This window comes from Oryx dammah, unplaced genomic scaffold (assembly GCF_014754425.2).
Source record: "Oryx dammah isolate SB20612 unplaced genomic scaffold, SCBI_Odam_1.1 HiC_scaffold_3, whole genome shotgun sequence".
In the NCBI taxonomy this organism is placed as follows: domain Eukaryota; kingdom Metazoa; phylum Chordata; class Mammalia; order Artiodactyla; family Bovidae; genus Oryx; species Oryx dammah.
The window spans coordinates 22,073,716-22,101,067 of record NW_024070187.1 but is presented as its reverse complement, the minus strand read 5'-3'; the positions used below and the strand labels follow the sequence as shown (position 1 = coordinate 22,101,067).

At 40.1% G+C, this 27,352-nt stretch overlaps 1 protein-coding gene across 2 annotated transcripts in view; it reads right to left on the bottom strand.

Moving 5' to 3' along the window:
* The window catches only part of SLC39A8 (solute carrier family 39 member 8), a 78,233-nt gene that overhangs the window by 37,876 nt on the left and 13,005 nt on the right, over window positions 1-27,352 (bottom strand). For both annotated transcript variants that reach the window (XM_040237764.1, XM_040237765.1), the window contains exons 3-5: window positions 9,243-9,405; window positions 2,633-2,802; window positions 323-445 (exon numbers count right to left, since the gene is read on the bottom strand). In XM_040237764.1, coding sequence (XP_040093698.1) covers window positions 323-445; window positions 2,633-2,802; window positions 9,243-9,405 — 456 coding nt within the window. The remainder of the gene's footprint in view (window positions 1-322; window positions 446-2,632; window positions 2,803-9,242; window positions 9,406-27,352) is intronic.

Sequence of the window (27,352 nt, the reverse complement as noted above, 5' to 3'; positions counted from 1 at the left end):
AGATTCTGTTGTGGGTTTTTTTTTTTTTTTTTCATGTTTTAGAGTACATATACCTTCTCATGTTAATGAATATGAGAGGAAACAAATTATGCGCATCTGTCATTGGACATTAAACGGTTAGTATTTACTCCAAATTCTACAATAAGAATCAAGTGTCCCTCTTACACTTATCAATATATTGATTCTTTTCTTTCTACTCATATTCACAAGTCTACTAACTGAACTGTTCACATAATTGTAAATAAAATTCCTGCCTTTACATGCCTATATAAAGTAACTTTAGAGGGTAAAACATCAAACATGTAAAATAAAGTCCATTTACCTGACCATACGTCTTCAATAACATCTTTAGTGTTCTTTCAAAAAAGAAAAGTATGTAAAATCCACCAAACACAGCAACTGCCTTCTCAACATAGTTGTTAACTTTAGGATTGAATCCAAATGCCTAAGGGAGAAAAAAAGGCTTACGGTTAAGATCAAATAATTTAATTTAATTCATTGTATAATTTTCACCACAGTTCTAAGTCCATCCTTCACATCCAAGTAATACTGGAAAATTTACCTGCCAAAAATCTGAAATTTGAATAATCAAACTATAAAAGATGGCATCGAAGTCTTATATCCAGAGGAATCTCTATTAAATAAAGCCCCCAGAGTACCTTATAGTTTCCTAGCTATAAAATCTTCAAAAATATTTGCCCCCAAAAAGTAAACTTTTCGTAGTGAAAAAGCAGTACTGATTCCTATATTTATAAGATAACATTAGATATAGGTCATAAAGACAAATGAGACATTGGTTATTCACTTTTACTAAAAGTAATATATTTTTCCCTCATATCCAGAGTCAAATTTTTAAAGCAAATATGGCAGCTCATTTGGATTACTGTTTTCACAAGAGATCTTCTTGAATGTAGAGGATCCTAGTAAGTCCTACAGAGACAACTGAGCTCCAGAATAAAGAAGAAAAAATTTAAGATACCAGGCACACATGCACACACACAGACACACATACACACACACAATGATAATGAAATAATGCATCATTTAAAGAACATAGGGCAAGAGCTAGAGTTTGAAATTATATAGCCAAGAAGTTCTAGGTAGATAAGAATTACAAACTTCGAAGACACCTGGGTTCTTGTTCTACATTTGTCTCTGCAGGGGAGACACCTCATGTCACATTTTCATTTCAGTAGCTTCTCTGGACCTATTTATACAGTGCAAAAATGACATAAAATACCTGCTCCATATACCTAACACAGAGGGTATGAAACTAAAATAACAAAGGGGAAGTAATTTTCCCACAAAAGGAATAATTATGTAAATGGGGGTTATTATTAAACAGATAGATTCTTTAGTGTTTACATAATTATCTGAGCACATCTATCCATAATTCCCAAATTATCACAGAAAGGCAAAAAAAAATCTTTAAGTGCTACTGAAGAAGTGTCTTATTTTCCTAGTAGACATTTTTATGTATTATTACATTTTCAATAAAAGAGAAAACTTCAAAATCATAAAGGTACAATCCTCAGTTCACAAACAATATCAGTTTAATTTAATTTGACCCACAAATCAGATAAGTTACTATATATGTTACATTAAATATGGCCCATGAATAATATTACATGTAATGTTTTTATTCAGAAAGTCTGAACTCTAATCCTGGCTTTGTTACTGATTATAAGTGATTTAATCTCCTTGGACTTTAATTTTTGCAACTTTGGATTTTAATTTTTGCAATTGAGGGTTTGAAGTACATGTTCTCCTAGGTCCCTTCTAGATATAATAATAATAATATGACTTTAAGAAGTTACATCCCCACCTTCATAGAGTTGTAATTTTCTACAAGATATGAGCTCAAGGTGGTGCCATTTTCTCTCTGTTGGGAGCTCTACCTCTGTGTGCACATGGGCTGGAGTGATACCATCCACGTGGGTATGGATTCTCTAGTCTCCTCTGTGGCTCCTTCCCATTCCTGTCTTTCTCGCCTTCCCATATCTCTTCCTCGACTCATTCCCCTCCCTCTGCCTCTCCCCCCGGTATGACCACATTATAGAGTTGAAGTGAAACGCATATGCCACGTGGTCACCTCTGGGCAATGGCATCTGTAACACCTTTCATTAAAAAATAAGCTGCCATTTATTTATCGGCCCTCAATTGATTTTTTTTCCACAGTCCAAAAAAAAAAAAGAGATGAAAAGGTTTGTCAACCTTTTTCTATGTCCTCTGATCTACAGCGGTCGTAAACATATGAAGGAATTTTGTTGTATATGTTTAGTAAATCAGATACTGTGTGCCCTCCAGAAATAAATAAATAATAAGCACAGAAAATCAAATTTGCTGAATGTGCGACACAATGGAGTTGTGAAGGCCCTCCAAGGTGTCCCAGGGCTGTCTGAGCACATCCTGGTGGCTAGCCACTCAGAAGATCAATTTTCTCCCTGACACTGACTTCCCCAGAGTTTCGGACAAGCTTTTCCATTTGCTGTGATTCAGCTTTTTCTTATCCAAAACACTATAAACCAGACCATAAACTGCTGCAAGAATTATGGAGGCTTAAAATGTACAAAGTGCTGAAACATTTAAAAGCAACAATTATTCACAGAAACAAACAGCCCAACCTCCTTACCTCTGGTATAAGTTGGAAAATTGCATTTGAAAATAGAGTCCCGATGGCCAGCCCCACAAAATAGGTCAGAATCTTAGGGAAATAAGATTTCTTTATCAACGGAGTCAAAACCAATCCGAGGAGAGATGCCAGATTAATAATTGTCACTGACAGGAATCCATATCCCCAAACTGTGGGTGAGAAGGAAAGAGTGGAAAATAATCAGTGCAAAGGAGCAAATGACATCTTACTGTACATGAAGCCTGAAATGTGTTTCTTCTTTAAAGGCTTTTCAAGGAGAAGATATGGGGGGATGAGTACAAGATAGGGGTGGAGATGGGTGGGAGTAGTTAGCTTCAAGATGACCATGGTCGCTGACACTGAGCTGGTCATAATCACTGGTCTGCAGGCGCCTGTGGACAGCACCTCCTCGGGGGAGGTGGCACCTCAGCCCCCCGCCCGGGCCTCCAGGGAGCCCCAATGTAGTGAGCACTCAGGAAGGGAGCATATGGCAGCGGGGGAGAGTGGATACCTTGCATAACTCACCCTACTGGGCTCAGACAAAGGTGAAAATGTGCTATACACGTAGATGGGGGTGCATTCTTCATATCTCCATCCCCAGGGCAAGACACCCTAGTGATGCTTAATAAATATTACTTAGAATGAAATGATTGGATGGCATCCTAAGGCCTTTAGCCAATGGTATGCATGACATTTGGGCCTCAATATCTTCTCGGTTATCTTAGAGGAGATGGAAGACAAAATGGGAATGTGAGGAACAGCCTTGTGAACTGTGCAGGTGCCAGGGTAGGACAAGCTGAGATAGAAGTTAGCCCCTGGAAGTGTCTGACACTGGCTTTGCCCATGGCCTCACTCCTGGCATGCAAAGGACAGTGTGAAAGATTAGAAAGCTGCCTCTGAATTGTCACTTCTTTAAAATGTCCAGAAAACATTTTTAAATGTTGGGGTGTTTTTTTTGTTGACACTATCGTTGGGGTACATGTTGGCAAGTGCTTGTCATGCGCCATGTACCGTGCTGACTAACCTGTATTAAATCATTTTATCCTCACAAATCCCTGTGAGGTTAGTCCTATTACCTCCTTCATGCAGTTGAAAAAACCAAGGCACGTGGAGTTCATTTGAATTTATTTAAATTGCCTGAGTCATGTGAATAGAATGAGATTTCAAACCCAGTCCAGTCCCAGGACCCACATTCCTTAGCAATATGCTTTATTACTCCTTGGAGGTGATCTAATTTTTAAAAAGCTCAAGAGACTCAACAAAACAGTGAACATTTTATATTGTGCTTCCTGCATACAGGATTGCTCACCATTATTCTAATGACTCTAACTACAAATAAACAGTCCTAGCAAACAGAGCCTAGAATGTAGACCAAACTGTGGTTTCTGCCAACAAGGGGCTTGAACCATTGGCTTGGGGAGGCTAGCAGGAACACATACACACAAAGCAAAACAAGGTAGCTTGTGCTGAGCACCATATGAAAAGGACAGATAATAAATGCTACAATGTTACCCCAAAGATCATCACAGCACCCACCATGCCTTTATCTTCTACAGATACTTTCCTATCAGTCCCAGACTCCTGACCATCCCTGCAGAGTTATCTCACCAGACTCCAAAGATCCACCTTGTTCCCGTTTGTTACCTTATCGCCTAATGCAATACTACCCACGCCCCTCAGCACTTCCACTTAGAGAAAGTTCTCAACCCCACCTCTTCCTCCAGAGTATAATCTGTGTGGGTAGCCCTTAGCACAAACATCCTTCTATCCCATCACTCACCTACATGTGTTCATTCTTTCAATAAATATTTATAATCTAATCAGGTAGACAAGATATATACACATTGAAACTAAAATCAAAAAATCAAAATGCAAAGAATTTTTTGAGTATCAATTAGAGGCAAAGCCACTACACGTATTAAACTCATCAGCTTCCCCCTGAGAGATCCTATTTCACTACCCTTGTCCACTGTTTCTATAAACAGCAGAAGCATCAGGATCAATTTCAATTTCTAACCCCTTCAGTCAATTCCAAACACAATCAGCAGCCAAACTCAATCAGTTCTGCTTGAGATATTTCACTCATTTCTCCATCGCATCGCCTGTGCCTTGAGTTCCGGCTCTTGTCATCTCCCAGTCTTCATGGGCTGCCTTATGAGAACCTTCCGTCTGGTCTTCCTCTCCCTACTTGACACAGCCACCAAACTCATTATCTGAAAACAGATTCTGATCACCTTGTGTTCCTATTTGCAACTGCCCTTCATATAAACTGCCACACAACCTCGACAGTCTTGTTTATTTCCCCTTTATCAACATGGCTTTCATGCAGACACAATGTTTTCCATATACAGAATATCTTTGCACTGCGGTTCTTTACCTAGAAACACCTTTCTGTCTTCATTGCCTGACAAACTCACACACGGCTCTCCAAACCAATGACAAGACCTCCTCTCCTCCATGAAGCCTTTCTGGCTCCTCTGGGCAGCAATCTCTTGCTCATCAAGTTTCCCATAGCTCTTTGAAGATATCTGGGTCACTTGCCATTTCTTGCGTGCCACTATCATTTTATCACTTATATATTTGTCTGCTTCCCAGGTGGCACTAGTGGTAAAGAACCCACCTGCCAATGCAGGAGACCTAAGAGACACAGGATCGATCCCTGGGTCAGGAAGAGCCCCTGGAGGAGGGCATGGCAACCCACTCCAGTATCCTTGCCTGGAGAATCCCACGGACAGAGAAGCGTGGAGGACTACAGTCCATGGGGTCACAAACAGTCAGACACGACTGAAGCAACTTAGCATACATGTACGCATATTTGTCTACCAATTATAAGATTTTCAAGGACAGGGGCTATGTTTTATTCATCCTCAGAGCCTAGAATGTTGCCCAGCAGATAGCACACATACCTTGATGAATTAATCAATGCCATATTTTCAAGGCACAGCCTAGAACTCTGTCAAAAAAATACCAGTTCATTTGCTGGTCCAGTGTTTCTAACCTTCCTCACTATCACTGTGCACATTTATTGGAACCACCTGGGGAACGGTGAGAGTGTGAACCATTACACTCCAGGCACACAGCATAGCTTTCCCTTCACGTTGTTAGGGCATTACTCAAGGGGAAAAAAGATCCGTTCATCCACCCAACTTGAGCACCAAAGAAAGAATTAATATCAAAATATTCCTTGAACCTCGCCATCTACACATGGGACTCCCTTTAATGATCTATTTCAGAGAAAATCCTTTCTCTCTGCTTCTCAGTGAGCTCTGAAGGATTATTAATACATTTTCAAGGAATATTAGTAACAACAGCTAACATTTAATGAATGCCCACGATGTGTTAAGACTATTCTAAGACAGTCACCTTTTCAAACTCATTTAATTCTTGTATTTCATAGAGTTTTTAAAAGGATAAAATTAAACCATTTAACCCAGTCCCTAATGTCTTAAATAAATGTAGTTTTTTTTTTTTAATTTAGTAAGTAGACATTATATAAATTTTAGTTCATCTGGCTCACTGTTATACAACAAAACAGGAGTCAGGAGCCCTGGGCTCTCATCCCACCTTAGGTATTGTACCTGAAGAAAGTCATTTAACCCCACTGGAGCACAGACTTATGTCATCAATTGTATTACAGAGTTGGACAATGTGATTTTCAGGGATACTATTAAGGGTAAAATACTATTATTCTTATCTGTTATTTGAATTGAATGGCATTCTGTAACTAAAAAAAGAAAAAATGAGGCAACTTTGGACCATTAACTTACTGCTAAAATGTAATTAATCTAGAGAATTTAATTCACCATCAGTTTATTGCACTCATCAATATGAGTTTATAAAGCACATGAAAGGCAACTGCAAAATCACAAAATATGAGGTCTCAGATTACATGAAACTCTTTTATCTGCTTACTGAAATATCAGAGTAAATGTACTCATAAAATCCTGGTATCATGACTCTTTCAGTTCAGTTCAGTTCAGTTCAGTCGCTCAGTCGTGTCCAACTCTCTGAAAACCCATGGACTGCAACACATCAGGCTTCTCTGTCCATCACCAACTCCTGGAGTTCACTCAAACTCATGTCCATAGAGTCAGTGATGCCATCCAACCTTCTCATCCTCTTGCGTCCCCTTCTCCTCCCACCTTCAATCTTTCCCAGCATCAGGGTCTTTAAAAATGAGTCATGACTCTTTGGCTTGCTTTTATTTTGGTTTTTCATTCCCTTGAATGAGCTCAAAATTGTCTCTGTATTAAGTTAACTGTTAGGGCATTTCAATATTTAAAAAGTCATTTCTTTGTTAGAAAAGAATAGTCTTACATGGGGGCCAAGGAATGGAGTCAACCTCTGAGCACGTGTGTAAGAAGAGCGAAGGCACATTCTTCCTGCTTTCGGCCAGGCACTGTTCTGGGTACTTGCATATGTTAACTCATTCACTATTTCTAACAATTCTACAAGGAAAGTGCTATTACTATCTCCATTTTACAGATGAAGCACAGAGACAGGCTGTGTAATCTTGAGCAAATGATTCTGAACTGTGTCTCCGTTTCCTAGGCTGTAGAATGGGAATAGCTGTTCCTTCATCATTTAGTTGTCCAAAGATGAATTGAGTTAACATATAAAAGAATTTGGAAAAGTAGCTGTTATGGTAAGCACTACATAAAAGTTGGCTATGACCATTATTTTTGCCTTCATTGTTATCCCTGTTACTCATATATACACAAAGGAATCCAAAAGTTGGTAAAAATAGGCACTTCCTTTGTTGAGGCTTCCCTTTTCTTCTCCATTTTTACTCTATGTTCCCTATTTCTTTGTGTTCTCTACCTATATCCACATTAGATGTGCTCACTCAGACCAGTGGCTCCAAAGACCACTAGGATGACATCTCCAGCCTCAACCTAGTCTCTGGATGTGTGTATCCACTGTCTACTGGACATCGTTCCTTGTGGGTCTACATCAACAGCCCACACTATCACATCAAAAATACACTCGCCACTCGCTTCCTCCACAACAAAATGCTCCTCCCCAGTCTTGTCCACCCCAGGATACAGGTGCAACCATTTATACAGTTTCTCTGGCTCAAATTTCATTCATCTTTCCCTCTCACACATCCAGTACAGAGGGCAAACCACATTAGAACCGTCTCCAAAGTCCACCCCGAGTGCCCATATATTTGACGACCAGTCATCTGACTCTTTGTGACCTCAGGGACTGGGATGTTTTCCTGGTGAGAATACTGGAGTGGGCTGCCATTTCCTCCTCCAGGGGAGCTTGACGACCTAGGGATCGAACCCACGTCTCCTGCATCCCTGCATTGCAGGCCAATTCTTTACTGCCGAGCCATCGAGGCATTGGGGAAGCCTCACTGAAATCCATCCTGAATCTGACCATATCTCCTCACTTCTCCTCTCCCACCTTAGACCGAGCCCTCATCAGGCTAAGCCCCCCACCCCTGATCCATTTCCTTGCTTCTACTCTTGCCCTATAACAGCTTATTCTTCAAACTGCAAGTAGAATAATCTTTTACAAATCCAAATAAAATCATATCACCCCCTTGTTTAGAACCCTACAGTGTCTTCATACTACATTCAGAACAAAATTCAGTTTACCACACCCTACAAGCCCTCCCTATCTGGCCCCTGGCTACCATCTCCTTCTACTCCGCTTCCCACTCACTGTGCCCAGACATGCTTGATTTCTCACTGATGTATAAGCACATGCCAAGATCATCCCCAAGCTTATGCTGGTATTCCCTGGACCAAGAATTCTGCCCCACAGAGAAGATCTAGCCATGGCCCTCTCCCTCCCCTCAGTAATCCTTAATAAACAGAAAATAAAGGAACAAAACAAAAGAGAATTAAAATACTCACGTGGGGCAGGTAACAATCGGAGAATACCATGAAATTGTAGAGTTGGCAAACAGCCCCTCAACAGTTGGTTTATCTCACTCATGAAAGAATTCTTCCACACATTTAATTAAGTATGTGAACTATATAGTAAGAATATACTCGCTTATATTTTAAATTTTCTTTACAATTGTTTTTTAATGCAATAATCTATGGCAACACTACTACAGGCACTTAAAATAGTCAGTGGCATTTTCTTTCATTTTTGAAAATCAAAGCAGCAATAACTCAGTACCTTAAGATTTAATTTAGAATCATACTAGCTCCCTTTTCCCTTTACTGACAGTGATAGATAAATTGACAGGTTTTAAAATAATATGATAAGCACAAGGTAATGGAAAAGGACCAGTTACGACCCAAACAGTGAATGCAAATAGTGTAACGTGCCATCCAATGTACACAGAATAAAACGTCCATTGTTTAAAACTAGACCAAATTTTATAAAATTTTCAACTGGTACCAAGTAAAACTTTGACTCCATAAATAGAAGAGCATAACTTTTGAGGCATAAATGAGTTCTAGCTATGCTTACTCTGAAAGATTTCCAGAATATAAATTGGTTTTTGTTTGTTGGTTTTTTTTTTTTTTAACCAAGGGATTCTGTGCAGATTGATTCAGAGCAATAAAGCAGAAGTATCTTGATTTCATTTCAGACCAGCCTACAGATTTTTCCAACAAATGAGAAAAAAAAAAAACTTCCAACATACCCTCTGAAAGACTTGGTTTTGTTTTGTGTTTGAGCCTTTCCTTGCAAGGGTGAAAGTTCAGTTGCTGTAAGACTGCTGGACAGATGACAGAGAAGTTTGAGCTGGTGATCTGTGTAGCATTTGAAAAGCCATGAAGGGTAAAGATCTCTTCAGCAGATAAACACTGAAACAGAAGAAACAAAGTACACATATACGTGTCAACACAGCCAAGTCTGCAAGCAAAAACACCGTAAAGAGACACAAAGTATCTTCTCCACACTCAACATTACTTTCTATACACAGTTCAGTTCAGTTCAGTTCAGCCGCTCAGTCGTGTCCCCATGTCCGACTCTTTGCGACCCCATGAATCGCAGCATGCCAGGCCTCCCTGTCCATCACCAACTCCCGGAGTTCACCCAGACTCACGTCCATTCAGTCAGTGGTGCCATCCAGCCATCTCATCCTCTGTTGTCCCCTTCTCCTCCTGCCCCGAATCCCTCCCAGCACCAAAGTCTTTTCCAATGAGTCAACTCTTCACATGAGGTGGCCAAAGTACTGGAGTTTCAGCTTTAGCATCATTCCTTCCAAAGAAATCCCAGGGCTGATCTCCTTTAGAATGGACTGATTGGATCTCCTTGCAGTCCAAGGGACTCTCAAGAGTCTTCTCCAACACCACAGTTCAAAACAAGCCTACTGTAAAAATGTATAGACCTCTATAATTGTGAAACAAATCACACCTCTTTAATGCTAGAAACTAGAAAAATGGCCAAAAATTTTTTTCTTGGTCAACAGTCTATCTATAGCAGCCAAAATATAAGAAGTTTGGGGATTTCCAGGATTTAAAAAATATTAACAGTGAACCAATTCACACAAAGAGCTCTGAAACAACTTTATATCCTCAGTCTTCCATCTCTGTTTTTCTTTAGTTCAAATAGATATTTCATGGAGGCTACTGAAGTGGCTCAGTATAGCATTTCTTATAGACAAACATACCTGGTTCCCTTATAATTTCATGATTAAGAAATTCATCCATCCTAGACTAAAATAATAAGAATCTTAGTATGTAAAAGTTGTTTTAAAACATGTCTTTAGAACAAATCATTGTTTGCTAAAATATCTATTATTCTCAGTGCTGTGGATAGCTTTTCTATATCATAGAAAGTTTTGAAAATGGTGTGAGGAAATTCATTTAACTATTAATAAGGAACAAAATCTGCCTTAGAAAAAAATTCTTTTCAGAAATCACTTTTTAAAGAATCAGTTTACTCAGGTATATTTTAACTCTAAACTTTCTTCTATATACTTGCATTATTAAGATGAATATGAAAGAAATTAAATGTGTTACTACTGGTAATAAATGTTGTAAGAATTACAGAGCACTAAAAATAACCATTAACTCAGATAAAACATTGTATCTCTAATAAGTGCAAAGAAAATTTCTTCACATACTTCTGCCAATATTTAAGCCCCACTAAGATTTTAGCTTAGTTCTCTGGACTGGATTGTGTCCTCCCCAAATATATACATTGAAGCCCTTCGTTGTTGTTTAGTCGCTTAGCTGTGTCCGACTTTTTGCAACCCTATGGACTGCAACCCACCAGGCTCCTCTATCCATGGGATTTTCCAGGCAAAATTACTGGAGTGGGGTTCTTCCCGACCCAAGGATCAAACCAGTCTCTCAGGGTCTCCTGCAATGCAGGTGAATTCATCACCACTGAGCCGCTGGGGAAGCCCTGCTGAAGTCCTAACCCTCTACAAAATGTATGAGGTTGCCAAACACTAAGACTCCAATTGCCTTAAAGAAAATGCACATTCAGACAACTTTTAATGCTGAAATATGTGCCTAAAGTTGTTCTTTATTCAAGCCAAACTCTCCTTTGGGTTCATAATAGTGAGAAAGGTGTGCCATCCCTAGAAGAGGTGACAAAACACTCAATGCTCTGTTAATAGTCTTTCCTAAGGTCAAGAATAGGGGATAATGAACTAATGGAGGGAGAAAAATAGCTTGGTGACCAACCGGGGGAGAGAAAGCGGGTATAGTTTATTCATTACCATGAAGACAACTAGCAGTATAATTGCAAGGCTCAAACATTACAGAGTCCAGGGAACTCCCTGGCAGGCCTGTGGTTAGGATTCCACACTTTTAATTTCCTAGGGCCTGGTTTCAATCCCTCTTTAGGGAACTAAGATTTGGCAAGCTACAAGGCGTGGCCAAAAAAAAAAATACAGAGTCCATGTGGCTCAGTTGCCCCATTGCATGATTCCAGAAATAAATAGGTGTAGAAGTAGAAACACAAAGCTGCATTGTTTCCCTGCAAGGAAATGCCTCCAAAATAGGAGGAAAGGGGGAAGTTGTGCATAGATAATGTGCAAAGTCTTCTCAGAATTCACAATCTAAGACTTCCTAAAACTTGATGACTGCTAAACAGTTCCTTTTAGACTCAACTGTGATGCATTCATGGATCAGGAAATCCACTTACAACATCAGAGTCAGCATTTTGTAAGTAAGAAAAAACAATATCATAGAAACTGTGGAGTGTATCACATAAAACAAGAATAAGTATTGCTTAGTCAAACTTTCGCTTCAGTTACACTTTCTACATACCAGACACATGGATACTGGACCACAATATAAAGTTCATTTCTTACTATAAATGGCAGTCAAGAGTTTTAAAGTCACTATCGTTATGGATGCCAGACTGTCCATTGTAAATCATTAAAGACACTCTCCTACATACAGTTTTTTTAAAAAATGCAGTCAAGAATATAAATCAATATTGTAAGACAGCTGAGAGTCTTGATGATCTGTGCTAAAAGAACAAAAAGGTATTGTGACAACAAAACTCAAGCTTTGCTTTATGATTTTAGAATGAGGACTACTAACAGTGTGACAAAACTGAATTAATGGCAGGCCTGCTTCATTTAAAGGGCTATCTATTTCAGAAAACAGTGACTGTCAGAAAAGCGGGGGGCGGGGAGTAGGTGTAAGGGATTAAGAGATACAAACCTCCAGTTATAAAATAAATAAGCCATAGAGTTGTAATATACAGCATAAGGAATGTGGTCAATAATATTGTCATAATTTTATGTGGGGATAGATGGTTACTACTTAGCACTTCATAATGCCTGCAAATTTCTAATCACCAAAACTAACATAATCTAATATAATCTAACATAATATAATCAACTAAAACTAACATAATATTGTATGTTGACTATATTTTAATTTTAAAAATAAAAATAAAGGAGTTATGAGTGAAAATTAATTGATTTAGTTTATTAGGTTGGTGCAAAAGTAATTGCAGTTTTTGCACTGTTGAAATTTGACATTTGATACTGGAATACATTCTTAAATAAATATGGTTACGTTATATAACATTTTAATGCACATTTCTCACTTTATGTTTTTTTGCCAATGACTTATGGCTTGCTGTTTATTTTGTATTTATTTTAGACTATGGAAATGATGTTAGACAAAAAACAAATTCAGGTCATTTTCTTATTCGAGTTCAGAAATGGGTAATAAAGCAGCAGAGACAACTCACAACATTACCAAAGCATTTGGCCCAAGGACTGCTAATGAACAGACAGTGCAGTGGTGGTTCAAAAGTTTTGCAAACGAGATGAGAGCCTGGAAGATGAGGACCACAGCAGCTGGTCGTCAGAAGTTGACAACCACCAACTGAAAGCAATCATTAAAGCTGATCCTCTCACAACTATACAAGAAGCTGCCAAAGAACTCAATGTTGACCATTCTATAGTCGTTTGACATTTGAAGCAAACTGGAAAGATGAAAAAGCTCGATAAGTGGATGCCTCACAAGCTGTCTGAAAATCAAAAAAATCATCATTTTGAAGTGTCATCTTCTCATATTCTATGCAACAACAGCAAACCATTTCTCGATCAGACTGTGACATGCAATGAAAAGTGGATTGTGTGTGATAACCAGTGACCACCAGCTCAGTGGCTGGACAGGAAGAAGTTCCAAAGCGCTTCCCAAAGCCAAACTTGCACCAAAAGAAGGTCACGGTCACTGTGGTGGTCTGCTACCCATCTGATCTACCACAGCTTTCTGAATGCTGGTGAAACCATTACATCTGCGAAGTATGCTCAGCAAATAAATGAGATGCACCAAAAAATGTAATGCATGCAGCCAGCACTGATCAACAGAAAGGGCCCAATTCTTCTCCATGACAACATCTGACTGTACATTGTGCAACCAACGCTTCAAAAGTTGAACGAATTGGGCTACGAAGTTTTGCCTCATCTACCGTATTCACCTGACCTCTGGCCAACCGACTACCACTTCTTCCAGCATCTCTACAACTTTTTGCAGAGAAAATGCTTCCACAAACAGCAAGAGGCAGAATATGTTTTCCCATAGTCGGTCAAATCCCAGAGCATGGATTTTTATGATACAGGAATAAACAAACTTATTTCTCATTGGCAAAAATGTGTTGGTTGAATGATTCTTATTTTGATTAATAAAGATGTGTTTGAGACTCGTTACAGCGATTTAAAATTCACAGTCCAAAACCACAATTATGTTTGCACCAACCTAATAGCTACCAGCAAGTGGAATGCAAACCGCTTTATACTGCACCTTATTTGGTTTTAAACAATACTGATTTTTATGGTGCTTTGAAATAACAAAGTTGAACCTGACACAAAGAAAGCAGTTGTCTAAGAAAGGCAGTGCTTTCCAGAGGAGAGATAAACAGGATGAGCGCCCAGGGCCTGGGCAGAACAGAGTGACAACAGAACCGGCAGAACCACTGAGGAAGTTCAAACATCCTCTCAAACACACCCCTTCTCCTCCAAAACAAACAATGAATGAACTATAAAACTGGTGTGACCAACAGGGGCTCCTCAGAAAACAGCTCAGGGTGATTAACCTGAAGAGTATCTGCTTCCGTGTGCTTTCACGGCTCCTTCACATTTCCGTACTGGCTGTTCTTTCCACCCATTTGCTCTTACAACACTGCTTATTCTCAAGACTGCCACTCTGGGGTCTGCTGTGGCCCTTTGAGCTTTGTGCAAAAAAAGCTGCAGACTGCAACCAGCAGCCATGCTAAGGCACAGTGGGCTGAGCTGACTTTTCCCTAAAGGCGTTTTCTACATGTGGAGTTAAACTCCTACCTGCGTTCAGATGATCTCAAAGAGGTCTTATACACACAAAGCACAAAATACATGGTAGAGGTCAAGGGACTCAGATGCATCTCCTTAATGAGACCCCAAATTATATTCAAAATCATTTTAGCAGATAGTTCCATACATTTCTTCTTCTGCTTCCTCCACTCCATCTTCCACCAGTGCTGACTAGTGAGAAGTTGTTTTGTTTCTCTTCCAGACCTATCTTTGTAGGGATTCTGGGGACCGGTCCAAAGACAGGACAGGAGAAGGTTGAATGATTAGGGCAAGTTCCTCTCTCAACATTTCACACAGTGGAAATCTGCTTATACGAAGGTGCCAAGGAGTTAGGCAAGACTTGAGATTACACAGCTCAGATAAATAAACAGACTCCTCCTTGACTAAACTTCGTCAGGTTCTTCTAAGTTCTCTGGACTTCCCTGTAGCTCAAATGGTAAAGAATCTGCCTGTGAGGCAGGAGACCAGCATTGGGAAGTTCCTCTGGAGAAGGGAATGGCAATCTACTCCAGTATTCTTGCCTAGAAAATTCCATGGACAGAGAAGCCAGGCGGGCTACAATCTGTGGGATGGCAGAGAGTTGGACACGACTGAGCGACTCACACAGTCCGCCCAGTCTAAGTCCTCTAGGCTGCAGCTTTGCATTCATCCTTGTATGGCTGGCACTGCCCAGTTTTAGCAAAAATGCTGCTAAATATGTTTACAGAGAAGCCCCTGTCCTTACCATGTGACATTATCTGAATATCCTCAATATCTGGTGAAATTCCTCCTTCCTCACCCTAATATCTGATTAACCTGGCTTCAGCAGAGACCCTATTGGGTCTGTCTAGTCAAAATCCCTCTCTGCCTCTGATGTTTCCTCTCAGTAGTTTCCCATCCATTGATCCCCATGCTGCTCCTTGGCTATAAATCCCCACTTGTCTATGATGTATTCAGAACTGAGAAGAATACTATTCTATACCAAGGTACTTTTCCCCTACTGCAATAGTTCTTGAATAAAATGTGTTTTTATTACCTTACTATCAGACTTTTTTTTTTAACAATACCAAACTATGTATAATAACTGTACTACATATCACAGAAATTCTTTCCTTCAACCAACAAGCATTTATTGCTTCATAAATTCTGGGTATTACAGTGATGGGAGAAGCTGAAGGTGGAGCGACACTGGAGGGTGACAAGAAAGAAATGGTACAAAGAAAAATAAGTCATCATACTTTCCATCAGGAAACCTAAATAATTTCAGCAGCAATAATTCAGATACACCAGTATCTCTAAAACCAGAGAGAAAATGATTAATGATAAAGAACTATGAGAGTTCATACAAAGCAGAAATAATATGCAGAGGAAATAGTCAAAAACAACTCTGAGGTCAGAACTCCAGGAAGTAAAAATAGAATGTTGCTACTTGTGGGATTAGAGAACCTAGGAAAAGAAAGGTATCAGAAGGGTGGTGGCAAGTTTCGTTTTAGACATTTAAAGTTGCAATGCCTGTTTGTGGGACACCACATGGACATGATGAATGAGCTCTCTCTGGGAAAGGTAGAGGCCAGAGGTCAAGATGTGACTGTCTTCTGTAAAGAGGTAACAGCTAAGTGGGACTAGAGATCATCACAGAGAGAGTACAGAAAGGAGAGAAAAGCTTTGAGAATACATATATGATTTGTGCAAAAGCAGGAAAGGAAGTCCGTGAATAAGATAGAGCAGTTCAGTTCAGTTCACTTACTCAGTCGTGTCCAACTCTTTGCAACCCCAGGGACTGCAGCATACCAGGCCTCCCTGTTCATCACCGACTCCTGGAGTTTACTCAAACTCATGTCCTCTGAGTAAGTGATGCCATCCAACCATCCATTCTCTGTAGTCCCCTTCTTCTCCTGCCTTCAATCTTTCCCCGCATCAGGGTCTTTTCAAATGAGTCTGTTCTTCACATCGGGTGGCCAAAGTATTGGAGTTTCAGCTTCAGCATCAGTCCTTCTAATGATTATTCAGGACTGATTTCTTTAGGATGGACTGGTTGGATCTCCTTGCAGTCCAAGGGACTCTCAAGAGTCTTCTCCAACACCACAGTTCAAAAGCATCAATTCTTTGGTGCTCATCTTTCTTTATAGTCCAACTCTCACATCCATACATGACCACAGGAAAAACCATAGTTTTGACTAGCTGGACCTTTGTTGGCAAAGTAATGTCTCTGCTTTTTAATATGCTGTCTAGGTTGGTCATAACTTTTCTTCCAAGGAGCAAGCATCTTTTAATTTCATGGCTGCAGTCACCATCTGCAGTGATTTTGGAGCCCAAAACAGTAAAGCCTGTCACTGTTTTTTCACTGTTCCCACAGTGGAAACAGTGGAAGTGGAAAACAGAGCAAGATAAGCCCAAAACACAAGAAATAATTAAGGCCAGTGAATTGCTTCTGCCTGTCTGAGATCCCTTCTCCATTATCCAGGAACAGCTCACCTGCCTGGGATGGGAGCCTCCCTCTACGTGATGTAGCTGTGACTGACCAGGAAACATAGGACCCAGACTTGTCCACTCTCTGGTGGAGCCACTGAAGAAATTTTCTTCCACTAGGATTGCTATGGTGGCAAAGTGGCCAAAGGGACCCACAGACTGCCTATGGGTCCCTTTGGCCACTTTCCAATCACAGAGAAAGATAGGTATCCAATATGAGCACTAGTCTCCTGGATACATCTGCGCCTAAAGCTGGTTCTGCCCCCCTTGACTCCTTGGTTACCTAAGTCAAAGAATTTCTTTTTTGACTTAAGCTAATTTCACTTAAGTTTCTTTTACTTACAAATGAAAGACTCCTAATTGATACTCAAAGTAATTATTTAAAAGACACTTTGGGGACTTCCCTGGCGGTCCAGCTGTTAAGACTCTGAACTTCCACTGCAGGGGGCACAGGTTTGATCCCTGATTGGGGAACTAAGATCCCATGTACTTCAGGATGTGGCCAAAAAAAAATAGATAAAAATCAATGCAAAAAAAAATCCATGAGGAACAAAAAAAAAAATTAAAAAAAAAGATACTTTTAAAGCTAGCAAAGGAAAACTCCTGGTATATCAGAACCTGACTGAAAGCAAATAATAATAATAACAAGCTTCTCCATCCTTCTTCCTTTTCCCAACACATGGGTTCTCTTCTCTACTTGGCTGTTTAGTCAAACGGCATCCACTAAATAATACAAAGCAACAGGGTCATCTGATCCTACACACATTAAGCCTAGGCTTTCACACTACACCAAAAATGAAACATCATCCCATTCAGGAGTCACCCCAGAGGTGGTTCAGATTCTGTTTTTGCACAGACTGTGATTCTGTGGAAGCTGAGCAGCTCACATTCTGAACAAGAACCCTGCTATAGGCGCAGCTGAGCTCTCTAATCAAGGAGAGTAAGGGCCTCCTAACACATTTAGACTCAGTGATGATCAAAACTTGAATGCAGCATCAAGTTCAGTCAGTTATTCCAGGCTGTCAAGTAACTGAGCCACACAAACTTTAAATTTCATTACAAAGTCCCAAAGGGACCGAGAGGTAGAACTGGGGTTAGAATTCAAGTCTAAAAGAGCCCTATCCACCTTCTTTTCTCTTAGCAACTTTTCCACTTTGCCCTGCTCTGCGACAGCTGTTGTTTTTCAGTAAGAACTACAGCTAGCCTTCTGGAATTTGCCATGTATACAGCTGAAAGGAAAGTCATGTAATCTCTCTCCCCATTCCCCAGATGAATGACAGGTCTCTTGTCCTTTGAAGAGATGCCACAGGTAAGAGGCTGAATAAGAATCCATGCAAACTCTGAATCTATTCTGCTATCATAAAAGCCACTTCCACTTCTCCCTCACTTTCATATATTCATTCATCAGTCACAGGTTGATCAAACTCCTCTGGGCCAAGCATTCTGGTAGGTGCTGAGAATAAGACATGGTTCCATCTTCAATAAGCTCACCATTCAGTAAACAAAACATAGATATGGATAACTATGGGCTTCCCTGGTGGTTCAGACAGTAAAGAATATGCCTGCAGTGTAGGAGAGCTGTGTTCGATCCTTAGGTTGGGAAGATCCCCTGGAGAAGGGAATGGCAACCCACTCCAATATTCTTGCCTGGAGAATTCCATAGACAGAGGAGCCTGACAGGCTACAGTCCATGGGATCGCAAAAAGTCGGAGACGACTGAGTGACTAACACTTTCACTTTCACAGATAACTATAACAATTAATTGCTCTAAATTGATATAATAATAAAGACACATGCAAAGTCTTGTGAGGGAAGAGGTCAGGGAAGACTTCTTGAAGGAGGAGATACATGTGCTGTATCTGAAATGTTAGTTCAATGCTTCTGATGGCTGGAAGATAAGACCTGGGCCAAAAAATATTCACCTAAAGCAGAACTCAGTAATGTAAGTAACTATGTGATTACTTGACAAATAAATTTTATAAAGAATAGTTATTATAGGAATTTTGGCCAGTACATAAAAGCTATATGCTTAAGATAAATGTATAATCTATTTTAATCCCCACATCAACTACCACACTAAAGTAGATTTTAAGAGAAATCTGGGATACAGAAATCATGTCTTAGAAAGGTAAACTGTCCAAGATTAAACAAATTAAAATTCAAGCCAACGCTTTCCTGTGTCTCTTATGTTTAGGTGGGCTGAACACTGAGAATAAAAACACAAACAATGAAAGAAAGAACTATTTAGACGCATCAAGGAATGTATTTATACACTTATCAATAGTGTATAAATGTGACTTATAGTGACTTGAATCATCAAGCTAAATTACTCTTAGACCATATTTAGCATCCTATCCAAAGAGAGACCTCAAAAATAAACATCAGCCAAATTCAAACATTAGTCAAGTTTTCTTACCATGATGAGAATTAAGAGGGAAATGGGAGCGGGTCATGACTTTTGCCCTTCCAATAAGCCTTCCTTATTGTCCATCAGCCTCCAAGAAGCTCATCACCCCAAACACCCAGTGTGGCTGGGCAGGTGCAGCAGCCACACTGAAGAGGCAGACAGCCCTGCCAGGGCACAGCACCCTCCACCACATGCCCGCGGCTGCTCATGCAGCCATGACACACCCCTGCAACACGATCATCAAACCTAGAATATCCAGAAGTGGATATTCTTTGCTTTGCTTCCCTATCACTGCTTTAAACCCAGTATTCTTACAGTTCAAGCAGAGAAGCCAGCTTATTGATTCACCCACCTAAGCTACCATCGTATGAACATAAGATGGCAAGACCAGGAACACTGGTCTCAGACTGTTAGGAATGTATCAGGAAGAAGAAAAGATGAAGGTCTAAAATAAATATTTAATGGGAAAGAAACCTCTAGAATCCTTGAGCACATATCTATCTTAGTACTGTATTAACTATTGCTATTACCAACAATATTAATACTGTGTGACTGACACACAGCAAGGATCAGCAAATACTTGTTGATTAAATGTAGTAAATGAATGAATTAACCCCTCACCTGTCTCCACAGCAGTTTTTAAAACCAATTGCCAAACTGGTTTTTCATAGTTACTTAAACAAAATTATACAAAAAGCAAAAGAAGTGTAGAAGATGAAGTACACACAAGAATGCTTCGAATATTATGGCAACTGGCCAAAGATCCCAAGAGGACAATGTAAATATGTAAAGTTTAAAAAGGTGATTTGAGTTTAACAATTGGGAGGCCATTTCTGACCTTGAAAACAGTGTACGGTTCAAGTAACTTTCCGCTTCAGAGGTGACCGCACAAGAGCCGGGAACCGTTGATTCAAATGCTCCCTGCTGGTAGGGGAAGCCTTAAAGTGGGAGCAGCTGCCAGCGTCACTTCCAGGCTTGCTTATGACGCAGCCCTCGATCTGCCCAACCGCGGCTACAAGGAGCTCCGTATCACTTCCAAGCCGCCGTGCTATTGCCCAACGTGTGTATGTGCTCAGTCACCCTCCACCAATCTTCTCTTGAACTTTTTCCCCCTCTTAATTTCCTCTTTAAAGTTGAGTCATGATTATTTCACCATGATAAAAGAGTTGTCCAGTTTGAGAAGAGAACGTTCTAGAAGGATGATCTTCTAAGGTGCTAAGAAGTGGCTAATCAAGCGATCCCAACTCTGTTTCCCCGAAATTTGCTCTTCTGTTTTCCCTGTTGGTTTCCCTACTGAAGCCATGATGGTACTGGAGCACTCCCTCCCATGATGTACACACGTGGGAGCATGCTCAGCGGCACTCTAAAGCTCTTCCTTAAGACAAAAAGACCCTTTCCTGGATATATTATTTAAAGGAGAAAGAGGCAGTAAAGAATCTGCCTTCAATGCAGGATACCCTGGGGATGGTTCAATGCAGGTTCAATCCCTGGGGAAGATCCCCTGGAGAATGAAATGGCAATCCATTCCAGCACTCTTGCCTGGAGAACCCCATGGACAGAGCAGCCTGGCGGGCTACAGTCCATGGAGTAGCAAAGAGTCAGACACGATTGAGTGACTAACACTTTCACGTTTCACTTTAAGGGGAAAAAACAGATTACTAAGAAACAATGTGTATAAAATGATACCACTGCAAAAAAAATAATAATAATAATAGTAATACCACCGCTATAAACCAAGTTAAATAAAATCCAGAAATACATGCCTCAAAATGTTAACATTTTTTATCTCTGGGTGCTGAAATTATGGGCAATTTTTTTGTTTTTCCTTTCTGCTTCTCTATGTTTGCCAACGTTTTAGACAACATGCACATATTCCAATTTCAATGAGGAAAATAAAGTCAAATCATTGGGGTTTTTTAATCTTTTTCCAGATTCCTCCAAATACAGTTAAGACATGCTGATATTTTTTCCTTTTTTTCTTTTAATTTTTACTAAAGCAAAAGAAATTTTAAAAGCTTTGATACACTCTTTAAAAGAGGCTTACAAAATTTTCTGACTTGACCACGGCTACCTAAAAGTTTCTCAGCCATGCCCCACTCTCCATGGAGTTTCTCAAGGTTCTCTCACCTAAAAGCCCAGTGTAGTGTCAGAGCACAGATAACCTGGATTCTTGACTTCCTGATCCTGACCTGCCTCCAGGGGTAAGGAGGTGGTTCCCTAGGCCTCCTCCTGTTTGTTGTTAGGAACAAAAGGTCTTTTCAGTTCAGTTCAGTTGCTGAGTCATGTCCAACTCTTTGCGACCCCCTGGACTATTGCATGCCAGGCCTCCCTGTCCATCACCAACTCCCGGAGTTTACTCAAACTCATGTCCACTGAGTCAGTGATGCCATCCAACCATCTCATCCTCTGTCATCCCCTTCTCCTCCCACCTTCAATCTTTCCCTGCATCAGGGTCTTTTCCAGTGACTCTTCTCTTTGCATGAAGTGGCCAAAGTATTAGAGTTTCAGCTTCAGCATCAGTCCTTCCAATGAATATTCAGAACTGATTTCCTTTAGGATGAACTGGTTTGATCTTCTTGCAGCCCAAGGGACTCTCAAGAGTCTTCTCCAACACCACAGTTCAAAAGGATCAATTCTTCAGCACTCAACTCTCACATCCATACATGACCACTGGAAAAACCATAGCTTTGACTAGACGGAGCTTTGTTGGCAAAGTAATTAATGTCTCTGCTTTTTAATATGCTGTCTAGGTTGGTCATAACTTTTCTTCCAAAGAGCAAGCATCTTTTAATTTCATGGCTGCAGTCACCATCTGCAGTGATTTTGGAGCCCCCCAAAATAAAGTCAGCCACTGTTTCCCCATCTATTTGCCATGAAGTGATGGGACCAGATACCATCATCTTAGTTTTCTGAATGCTGAGCTTTAAGCCAACTTTTTCACTCTCTTCTTTGACTTTCATCAAGAGGCTCTTTAGTTCTCCTTCACTTTCTGCTATAAGGGTGGTGTAATCTGCATATGTGAGGTTATTGATATTTCTCCCCTCAATCTTGATATATTAAATAAATATTTAATTTTTCTTAACATTAACTTCTATGATGGCAAATATCAATAGCTATAAACTACACATACTTTAGTATATTGGTGTCTTCATGAATTTTTAAGACCATAAAGGATCCTGAGACCAAACGTTTTGGTCTTGGGCATAAGAACAACAGACAGGCCTTTACATGCCACTTAACTGACAAGTCGGGAATTTCAAACCAATCTTATTCTATCAATCTCTTATCCTGTTTATCTTTACCCCTCTCCCACACACAAGACTATCTCTACTGAAATGTTGGCATTATCACTCTTCTGCTCAAACTAAGCCCCTTCATACACACCAAAACCAACCAAGCAAACACTTTTCCTTCTGCCAAGAGTCTAAAGACCTAAGACTGAAGAACTGTCTGTCTCCAACCTTCCTTGCTCCCTTTGCCCTCCTCCAAAAGCATACTTAAACTCTCTATTTTAACCAAGCAGTTCTAATGTCATGTGTCTTACTTTCACTGTGATTTTGCCTGCCCTAAGATCCCTACTTAGAATTCTGAGATACCTCCTCTCAAAGTATCCAGCTTCTATCTGTCCTACATTCGGGCCCCACTGCCTCTGCTTAATATCTCTATGCTCTCCAGACTCCTCCACTCATAGAATTTACACATTCAGTGCTTATTGTGTGCTTCCTTGTATTACCATCTGTTCATGAAAATGAGTATCTCTTTAATAAGATCATGAACATCTAGAGAGGAAGGATGTGTTATTTCTTATCTTCCTCAACTTCTAGCAAAGCTTCAGACACAGAAGACACTCAACTTGTAACAATCACTGACATGATAGATTAAGGAAGTGAAGTGAATGAAAGATCAGAGACTAATACATAGTGTCTGAATATTAATTCTGAGAAATACAAAGTGATAACCTGAGACATTTACCAGGAATTCTGAAGATTTAGATTTTTCTAGACATAAGTTGCTTTGCTCATTCTTTGAAACTTTCCCAGCATCATCTCAGTAGGGACTTGATAACCACAAGTAAACTAATATTGACACCAGAGTTTACAGGTTGTCCTAAATTACAGCTATGGGCTATGGAGAAAATCTGAGTCTAAATTATGACCAAAAAACTCTAGAAATTTTGAAAATTGGAAGGAATAAAGACTTTATTATTGCCTTCTACTGATATGGCACTTGAGTGAATTTTAACCTAGTTTCTTTTCTACTATTTTTTATCAATTTGTCTGCATCAAATAAATGGATTGCTGGTTTATGTTTAACTAAATGAGACATCTAGGTTGACTGAAATAATTTTAAAAACTATATTGGCAGAAAATTTATTGTAAAAAGCTGAAGTTATTCATTCATTTAATAAATATTACCTGAATACCAACTATATGCTAGACATTATGGTAGTTCCAGGTTATGCTAGTAACTAGGTTAGATATCAATAACCTCATATACACAGATGACACTACCCATATGGCAGAAAGTGAAGAGGAACTGAAGAGCCTCTTGATGAAAGTGAAAGACAGTGAAAAAGCTAGCTTAAAACTCAACCTTCAAAAACTAAAATCATGGCATCCGGTCCCATCACTTCTTGGCAAATAGATGGGGAAACAATGGAAACAGTGATAGACTGTATTTTCCTGGGCTCCAAACTCACTGCAGATGGTGACTGCAGCCATGAAATTAAAAGAAGCTTGCTCCTTGGAAGAAAAGTTATGGCCAACCTAGACAGCATATTAAAAAGCAGAGACATTACTTGCCAACAAAGGTCTGTCTAGTCAAGGCTATGGTTTTTCCAGTGGTCATGTATGGATGTGAGAGTTGGACTGTGAAGAAAGCTGAGCGCTGAAGAACTGATGCTTTTGAACTGTGGTACTGGAAAAGACTCTTGAGAGTCCCTTGGGCTGCAAGAAGATCAAACCGGTCCATCCTAAAGGAAATCAGTCCTGAATATTCATTGGAAGGACTGATGCTGAAGCTGAAGCTCCAATGCTTTGACCACCTGATGCAAAGAACTGACTCACTGGAAAAGACCCTGATGCTGGGAAAGATTGAAGGGTCCCAGAAGGGGACGACAGAGGATGAGGTGGTTGGATGGCATCACCGACTATGGACATGAGTTTGAGCAAGCTCTGGGAGTCGGTGATGGGCAGGGAAGCCTGGCATGTTACAGTCCGGGGGGTCGCAAAGAGTTGGACATGAATGAGTGACTGAACTGAACTGAACTGATGCTAATTACAGGAATACAGAAAGTAACTGAAGGACTTCCCTGGCAGACAAATGGTTAAGACTTCACCTTCCAATGCAGGGGGTGCAGGGCCAGTCAATGGGAGGAGCTAAGACCCCACATGCCTTGCAGCCAAAAAAAAAAAAAAAAAAAGACATAAAGAAGAAGCAGTGTTGCAACGAATTCGATAAAGACTTTAAAATTGGTCCACATCAACAACAACAAAAAAATCTTTTAAAAAAAGAAAATGACTGAGATAAACCCAGTCCCCAGCCTCACAATAGATCTCAAAAACTAGTACAGGTTCAGATTTTAAAAAATAATAATAAGTTATTACAGTATGGCCTGATAAGTGTTAAGGTAGATCTATTTATGAGAAGGAGACAGAATAACTAACCTCCCCTAAAGTAACAGGACTGTCCAAGTCTTCCTGGAGAAAACAACATTTAAGATGAGATGTGAAGAAAAAAGAAGAAATAAGGTTGGAGACATACAAGAGGTAAGTGTAGGTACTATAGGGCCTTAAATATCAGGCAAGGAGCTTAGATTTATTCTTACAGTAATTGTAAGCCATCTGAGGATGGTGAAATGATCCAATCTGCATACTTGAGATATAAATCCGGCAGCAATGTGAAAGATAGGACATGGCGCAGCACGGAATGCAGTGGGCAGCAGCCTGCCAGGCACAAACACAATGCAAGATACAGTATCTAATTTAATCTCATGACAATCCCATAAAGCAGGTAAAACTCTTCTCCTTACACAAAAGAGAACACTGGAATTTAGAGATATTAAAGCAATGTTTAAGTTACTGTGACAGGACTTATGTGCATTTGACATGGGAAGTAGGGAGAGAGAGGCATCAAAAATAACATCCAGTTTTTCATCTTAGTCAGTGGAGTGGACGGTGATGCTGATCACTGAGACGGATTACCAGAAGGTGTGGGTGGAAAAAGGGTGGAGTTGATGAGTTCCATCTGGGACAGGTTTAGACCTGCTGAGTTGGGGAGGGGAGAGAGTTAGCCATTAATTGGCAACAGGATGTGCAAGCTGAACATCAAGAGAGAAATGTGGACCAAGCCAACCTATGCAAAAAGCATCCACAGAGAGGTGATAACTGCAGCCAGAGGAGTGACTGAGGTTGCCCAGAGGAGTGTGCAAAATCAAAAGGAAGAGGCCTTGAGACAGAGCCCTGAGGAACATCAATATTTAAAGGATGAGCAAATGACATAAATTGAAAAGAAACAGCCAAAAAGGTAAAAAAATTCAAACCAAGGCAGGCACAGCTGCGGGCAAGGAGAGTGTGGGTTTCAAGGAGGAAGTGTTCAACATCATCAAAATTAATAGAGGTAAAGCCTGAGACCCTCCCATTGTATTTAGTAATAAGACATTCTGGGTGACACCCTTTAAAGCAATTTTAAGCAAGTGTTGGGGAAGCAGCCTACAATGTGCTGAGGAGTGTCTGGAAGGTAAGAAAATGGAGTAGGCTCCATATATTACCACTGCCCAAGTTATATATAGAAACTAAGGCATGAGGACCATGGGATATTCAGGGGATTTATAGCACAAGAGCCACACTAAAGCAACACCTGCCTAAAACCAGAACAGTGGAGAAGAACTGAGGATTCAAAATTGGTACCTCTGTTCTCCCAGACAAATCTGGGCACGTGGCAATGTCTGCCAGATGACTTATTTGTGCCTCAATTTCTGGGGAAACTGCTATGTTCTAATTCTTTGACAATACGGCTTGGAATATCAAATGTCAATGATCACGAAATAATATTGTCAGGTTGAAAAATAGCTTGTGAAGGAATTAACAGTCATGTTTTAGCACTAGACCTGACTACTGCAAGCAGTTCAGCAGGGGAAAACAATAATAACAATATTTTTCTTGCTTTACTGAAAAAAAAAAATCGCACTGTTTCCAGTGGCTTCAAAAAACCGGCATCAGTTCTACCTTGACACCTAGGTACTTGGATAATATATGAGGCACTAAGGATTTTGGAAAACAAACCAGGATTATATTCTTCCGTATGAGAAGCAACAGTGGAGAGAGCATGGGTTTTGAAGTCGAGTCACTCTGGAGTGGAATCCTCACTCTGCCATTTCTGAACTATGAGGCTGAGGGAAGTCTCAGCGAGACTGGGTTTCTTTATGGAATACCTACAGTACTTACCTGGTGAGATTAAGAGGCTTATTGGGACAGTACATAAGAAGGTATAATGCCTGGCACATGCCAAGTACTCCGTAAGTGTTAACTACCTCTACTACCAGGACTTGCTTCCTCTGCTAGACTGAAGGTCCTAACTGAACATTTACTTAAATGGCATTCATCCCAAGATTAGAGACTTTCTAATTCAGTGTCTAGCCTTTCTCACTAATATGTATAAGAAAAGTAACCAAAGGATATACCTGAATTCTGAGATCCCTGTTCCTAAAGAAAACTGCACAGCATCATGATTCGCTACTCAGACTCAAGTACCTGATACCATCAATAGGATGCCTCCCTTACTAGAAGGGTCCATGTGTTTTCTAGCATATATGTTCAATAGTCATTTACAGCAGGGTGTGTGACCCAAATCAGAATCACACTCCTAATTTTACCTCTCCTTTGAAGTTTGGCCTAACTTCTCTTTCCCTATCCCTGAAGAGAAATGCCCCTCACTTATCACTGTGAGACCACAGTGGCTCCTGTTCTCTTCCCTACTTTCCAGCTGAAAAGGTCCACTGAGTCTGGAGAACCCCGGATACTTCTGGCTTGCAAAACCCATATAGAAGTCTTGAACTTAAAAACACAATTAGATCCATTTCTACAAGTATAATGTGGACTTCCAATCATTCACATTTCAGTATTGATGT